The following is a 7,480-nucleotide window of genomic DNA, read 5'->3' as shown; positions in this document are numbered from 1 at the left end:
TATAACAAAACAATAAGATAATTGAGATACAAAAAATATTGTATAGTAACAGAAATCGAAGGACAAAAAACTACAGGAGCAATACTACGACGACTAATAAAATAAAAAATTAAGAAACTCACCTTGATCACAGTAAAGACAACTTCCCAAGGCTGAAAAACACCATCTTTCCAACCTGAAAAGTTACAAACACTCAGAAACTCCTCATTCCATTCAACAATCCCTTCATCTTCCTTCAAACACTCTTCTTTAGTAAAATTCTTCTTTACACTTCTCCTATTAAATGACCTCAAATTCAATGAAATACCCTTTGATGATCCCTTCCACTTAATTTTAAACTACTATTTGTACAAGCTTAAAATGATTTTTCATATATATATATAGCAGACGTTGAACCCCCTTCAACTAGGTCTTTCGTTCATATTTTTCGATTTTTAACCCCTTAGTTAAGATTGAGGAAAGGTTGATATAGGTCGGTCAAATATTGAAGAGAGATGATTAGATAGGACATAGTGTAATTTTTTACTTTACGAGAGTTAATTTAACTAATATTCGGTTTAAATTGAATTTATTTAAAATTCAAATGTTTGATAACTATACGAAAGAATACTACTTCTTCGGATTCAATTTATTATTTGGTTTTGATTTGACATTGAGTTTAAAAAAAATAAAGAATATTTTTAAATTTTACAATTAAATTATGTCTTGTACTAGTATGGTTCACTTTTGTTTGTCACGTTCAACTTTGTCTATTTTTACTTTTCAAGAAAGTTATGAGAGGTTGGATATAATGAACACGAGGAGAGGTTGATGTAGGTCAATGAAGTATTGGAGAACATAGATTAGAAAAGATATAATATAACAAAATTTATTTTAAAAAATTCAAATGTTTAAAAACTATAGAGAAAATCTACTTTTATTGTTTTAATTTGTTTGTTTGATTTTGACTTGACATGAAATTTAAGAAAAACGAAGAATATTTTAATTCTTGTGGCTGGAGTCCTACACTAAATATATGTAGAATATATCAACATATCATTTAATCTTGTTGTGTTAAACATATCATGTGGAAAGTTAAAGCATTATCAAAAAATAAAGCAAATATTTTAAACAACTAAAAAGAAACGTACGGCAAATAGATTAAAACAACGGGAGTAGAATAAGTTGTAATCCTTTTCGTATAAATATAATTAAAAAATATATTTTAAAATATTGATCAACATCAATGCAATTTAATTCTCAAAAAATAAAATATGACAAGTAAATCAAACGAATAGAATGATGATTGTATACATACATACATCTATAATATATTAAAAGTGTGAAGACCCTTAAAAAAATGATTTGAACTTTTCGCCCTTCATTAAAAGACTCTTCTTTAGACAAAACTGTATTTTCACTATTTTTAAAATTTATTATTTAATTATTTTTTATTATATTAACTAGACTTCGTAAAATATATGGTAGGAGAATTAATTAATATTTTTTTTCTACTGTTCAAGTAGAAAAATACTCCTAAAATATGACTAATTTATTATTTAATTATTTTTTGTTATATTAACTAGACTCCCTAAAATATAAGGGACTCCTTGAATATATGGTAGGAGAATTAATTAATATTTTCCTTTCTACTAGATTTTCTAAAATATATGGTAGGAGAATTAATCAATATTTTTCTTTCTACTGTTTGATTAGAAAAATACTCCTAAAATAGGACTCTATTAAGGAAATACTCTATAAATATTAATTATCTTATTATTTTACTTTAATTTACAGATGTTAGATAAATGTGGGTCGGCTTTGAATTTTTTTTAGGTAAATGTTAGGTTTAATTGTATTATCGTAATATCTATATTAATTTGTTATTTTGTGGTAGTTTACAGTTCGTAGATGAATCTCGATCGAATTATTAAATTTCTCAAAAATAAATTATTTCCGCTGAAAAATTAACTTTTAAAATTCATGTCCTATTTGATTTATGATACAAATTTCCAGCCAAATGTGTGTCCTATTTGGTTAAGTTTAACTTATATAATTTCTCCCTTATTTAAAGAAATAGTTGTCCTTTTCGAATCTTATTTTCTTGTAGAAACAAGAAGCTACATGCACATTAGAGTTCTAAACATATTTAATTTTAGAACTACTTTTTCTATTTTTGAAAAAAAAAATACTATTGGAAGGACCCTTTCCAAAATAAGTTGATTTTAAAAGTTTCATCGTACACTAATTAATTCTTAATAATACTTTTTCCTAAAATCACTTTTATACAATATTATATATTTCATTCTTTGTGTATGCAATATATTCTCACTTTATGGAGCTCTTTTAAACTTTAATTTATTATTTTTAAATTTAAATTTAATAATAACCACTAAATACACGTGGCACGTATATAGTGAGAGAGATATCAAAGTGAGAATATATGAATCCGGTTGTACAATGTAACATCTGCATGTGATGATATCAACAAAGATTGTGATACAATATTAATTAGATATAATTTCTCATTTAAATCGAAGATCTCGAAATTCGAGCTCCGGAAAAATGAAAAAAATTTCTCATAAGATGCAGTTCCTCTTGAACAGATTTTATTATATCTTGTGAATTCAAATTAATTGTGAGTGGGTATCCAACACCAAATTAAAAAGAAAGACATGTGATATGAAATATAGACTAAACTACATGCACTTTTGGTTGTGGTTTGATGTCTTAACAATATGTATGTATCAATAAAAGTCTATAAATGTTCGGTAAATTTGTTGTGATATGATCAAAGGTCACGGATTGAAGTCATGAAAACGACCTCTTGTAAAAATATAAGGTAAAATTTTTGTAATTTGATTCTTCTCGAATTTCATAAATAACGAAAATTTTAGTTCATCGAATTGTCTTGTCTTTAAGTAGAGACCACAAATTTAAAGTTATGGGCTCTAGAGTGCGGCTATTTATGACTAGGAAAATTGATCATAATATATAACGTTGAATTAATTAATTAATTGCCCACCATACACTAAATGGACAACAAAATTTTATTTTCTTTTTCTCTTTTGCTCTTTTAATTACTAGTTCTTTTTTTGTGTGTGTAAAAGTATTTTTTAAACCTAATAAATAGTTGTTAGGATGAATAATCACACATGAATGATATGTCAATGTTGTTTGGAGTTAACCTTCATGAATGATTTGTATCTTCATAAATTGAAGAGTTAATGGCTAAAAATACATCTAAATTATCACTTTAGCGTGAATTTCATATATCAACTATTTATTATTTTCTTTCCCTATCTAAATTATTACTCCCTTTGCACTAAGACATATCTCGATACTGAATTAGTCAAATAATATTACAAGCCTATAACAGATATGTGTAGACTAACTCAACATTGAAACACATTTTAATAAAAAGGAAATAGTAGTTTAGATAATTAAGTAAATGGACCAATGAATAGTTAAAATATCAAAATTTGTAAAAAAAAAAATGATAATTTAAACATATTTTTGATAAATAACTCCAAACAAAAATATACAGTGTAAATTGAGAATTGTAATAATGAATATAAAGTCACTATTTTATATTTCTTCTACTCTTTAACTCATGGATCACAAAAAGAGAAAAATTTTAAAAAAAATGTATACTATCCTAAATGGACCATCTATAATGCAAAATGTGACACATATAACATGAGGTGGACGATCCAAATTTAACTTTTAATTCTCTTATTCCTTCCACTCCTTCATCATTGGGTCCAAGAAAAAGAAAAAAGAAAAAACAAAAACAACAATATAATGATTGGATTATCTTATGACAAGGCAAAATGTCAAAATTGCCAAGAAATTCTCTTTAAGTATGTGGATATTAATTTGTAGCATGCATTGGACAATATGTCATAGTAGTACTATATTCAATTTAGTATTTCTATTTTTTAATTAATTTGTTTCTAGAAAGAAACATCTTTATATATATAGACTAGATATTAGAGTTCATGCCAGCACAATACGGGTGCAATGATTACTTTTTTATTTCAGTTTATGTGGTAGAGGTGAAATTTAGAAAGTCAATCAAACTTTTTGTATGATTTTTAAATATTTTAAATTTTTAATGGTTGATTTAAAATATTTTAACATAATTTTTTGATACTATATATTATTCTTTTCGTCTCAATTTGTGAGACAATGATGAAGTATTCGATAACTTTTTATATGATTTTTAAATATTTTAAGTTATTAATGATTGATTTAAAACATTTTTACATAATTTTTTTTGATACTATATATTATTCTTTTCGTCTCAATTTATGGAACAATGATGAAATATTCGATAAAGTCAATCATATTTGTTATATGTTTTTAGATATTTTAAATTATTAATTATTATAATATATATTTCTACGTAATTTTCAAGTAATATATGTTACTTCCTTTATCTCAATTTTTATGACATTGATAGAATTTGAAAAGTCAAATAAATTTTTTATATATTTTTCAAATATTTTAATTTGTTAAATTGTGATTTATATTATTTTTCATGATTTTTTTAAATAACATAGCTCATTATGTTGCAATGATAGAATTTTAAGTCAATCAAAAAAATTGTGTCTCTAAAAATTTAAATTATTAATTATTATAATTTAATACTTACGCAGTTTTGAAGCATAGTAAAACAAATAAAGTAATTAAACTAAATTAAAAAATTATTAAAATATTCTCAATCAGAATCAGGTAGCCGAAAGCAAGCATGACAATCATCAGTTGCCTACTTCAGTTAGGTGCTTACTGCTCAGTGCTCACTGATACTCATGATTCTATGTTGTAGTAGTATGATTTTAAAATAAGTTGATTTTCCCCGCAAGGACATGATTGAGTAGTTAAGAGGTGGGTCTTCCATGAAGTTGATCTGGGATCGAATCTTGCCTTCATCTGTTGCGCAGTCAATGACTTCATCGCATAGAACTTGCCTAATGCGAATATTTACTTCTATGTGGTTGGCAAGTTATTGCACAGTGAGTAGATAACTAAAAATCTCACTCGACGGACAAAAATTGCGGCAGAAGCTATGATTGCAAGTTATTGCACAATGAAGAGATAACTAAAAAATCTTACTGGAAAGGATAAAATTGCAGTAGAAGTTATGGTTGCGAGTTACTACACGGTAAAGAAATTGCGTAAACTGTATCAGACACCACAATTATTTTAAAATAAATTATCTTCTTGAAATACACAAAATATGTGACATTCCAACTTATCCAAATTCCTAAATGTAGCTGTATGATCTCCAGCACAGACACAGTTTTGCATCTATCTACTTATTAGGACATAAGTTTTTGGTTACAATACAAAAAAGTTAGATTCACACTACAAACTAGTTAATCTTTTGACATTTTTATCCTGTGTAGGAATTTATTTGAGAAAAGACTCACGAGACTATGTAAATCTTTTCACAATTGTAGCCAAATTTGGGTAAAAAAATTGTGGTCATTTAGCACTTCTCTTCTATCATTAATTAAAACTTTTATTTGTTTGGTTGATAAAGTCTTAGTTAGGTATATATTATTATATTTAGATTAATGAAATGTGTATAAAAATATTTTAAGTTGTTAATATGACACTCATATAATTTCGAGAGACAATCAATAAATTTTTATGTTTTTTAAAAATATTTACAGTTGTTAATTATTGTGATTTATATTGCTTTTCAAATAGTAATTATCAAATATATAATAAAATATTTTAATTTAGTTAATTGTTGTATTTTAGAATACCTTTTATGTAATTTTCAAATAATACATGTTACTATTCTTGTCCAAATTTTTAAGGTACTGATAATCAATTATATTTTAAAAATATTTAAGTTTTAAATTATTGATATTTATAATTTTTTTTTATATTCCAATTTAAGTGACACTAATATAATTTCGAGAGTCAACGAAATTTTCATATCGTTTAATTTTTTTTAAGTTGGTAATCATTGTGATTAATAATTATTTTTTTAGATATTTTAAGTTGTTAACTACTATTATAATTTATAATACTCTTTATATAATGGGGTTTGGGCCACAGGTGACAAAAGAGTTTTAAAATGAGGTGTAGGTGACACAAGTCTTAATAATTGAGTAGAGGTAACAATTATTTCATTATGGTTTAAGAAAGTTTGAAAATTTTCAAAATAACCCACAAGTTTTTAAATTTACACTTTGATTCAAATGTTAGTAAATATATAACGGGGAACGAAGGGAAAAAAGGCATCTTTTTCTCTCTCTTCATCCGTTGTTATTTTCTCTCTCTTCGCGATATTTGTTGTTCATTGTTGCTGCTGCTTTATTCATCATCTTCTGATTCATTATCATCATCTTATACTTCATTATCAACTTCATATTCTTCTTGTTGACTATTGTTATTGTTGTTGTTGTTGTTGTTACCCTAACTGCTGCTCTTTGACCAAACTCTTATGTCAAATTTTGTTTCGTAAATCACTTTCCACTTTGGAATTTACTTGAGAGGAGACTTTGGTAAGTCAGATTATGCTTTTTAGTTGAATCTGGGTAACTGCTAGTGTGTTATTTTTTCAACAATAGTTTGCACGCGAACATGAATGCAATACAAGAGCAATCTGTTTAAACAGATCCATTATCTGCGGCACAAGATAAATGTTCTGTTGTAACACTAGACTCATGTTGGATTCATTTTTAAGGGTTCTAGGTGCCCGTAATATGATTATGAATCGAATAGATGGGTATTTTGTTGCACCAGATTAGTAATCTATTTCAACAGATAAATAATCTGTTTCATCAGACTACTAATATGTTTCGAACAACAAAATACAGCTCCTGTCACACACAAAACCTAACAGATAACTCATATGTTCTTGCTATTGATACTGGAATCAAATTATTCCTTAATTGTAGACATGTCATTCGTTAAGAAATAGAAATATACAGAACAAAAATTAAATAAGAAATAAAAAATCAAGTGCATCAAATATAATTTTTTATAAAACAAACAAAAAAAATACATAGATAACAGAAAAAAAAAGCTTAATTATTATTATCATCATTATTAACATCATTATTATTTGTATGGCCAGCCGGCCAATATTCAAAAGGCAGCAGCAGCGCCCTCCGCAGGCACAGGTACCTCAGCTCATACACCGCACAAGTAGGAGTCAGGATATCCAGCTGCTTTTGGTGAGCTCCAGTTTGCTTCGGGGCTTTCCGTGTCATATCCAGTCACTTTTGGTATTGTATAGAAGTAAGTTATATGGCAGGGTGTGTCCCGACCTTAATTAAACTCTATGTATTATCTAGAGACTTTGTAGACATAATGTATAGTCAAGGTGGTATTTTGTTAATAGATGAGATGGCTCTAACGGCCAAGTATTGTATATACATATATATGTGTGCTCGAGCTTATACAGGTGATTATTTCCTTTTATATGCGATATAATGTTGTCCAAATTTTGGGTTGTCATAGAGGTATGCATGGGAAG

The 7,480-nt window shown here is 26.7% G+C and overlaps 1 protein-coding gene across 1 annotated transcript in view; it reads right to left on the bottom strand.

Annotated features, from left to right (window-relative positions):
- Positions 1 to 7,480, bottom strand: part of LOC107868553 — a 14,223-nt gene that overhangs the window by 1,613 nt on the left and 5,130 nt on the right. Inside the window, exon 2 of the mRNA XM_047412066.1 lies at positions 123 to 175. Coding sequence (XP_047268022.1) covers positions 123 to 175 — 53 coding nt within the window. The remainder of the gene's footprint in view (positions 1 to 122; positions 176 to 7,480) is intronic.

This window comes from Capsicum annuum, chromosome 5 (assembly GCF_002878395.1).
Source record: "Capsicum annuum cultivar UCD-10X-F1 chromosome 5, UCD10Xv1.1, whole genome shotgun sequence".
In the NCBI taxonomy this organism is placed as follows: Eukaryota; Viridiplantae; Streptophyta; class Magnoliopsida; order Solanales; family Solanaceae; genus Capsicum; species Capsicum annuum.
This window is presented reverse-complemented; position numbering and strand designations above follow the sequence as displayed.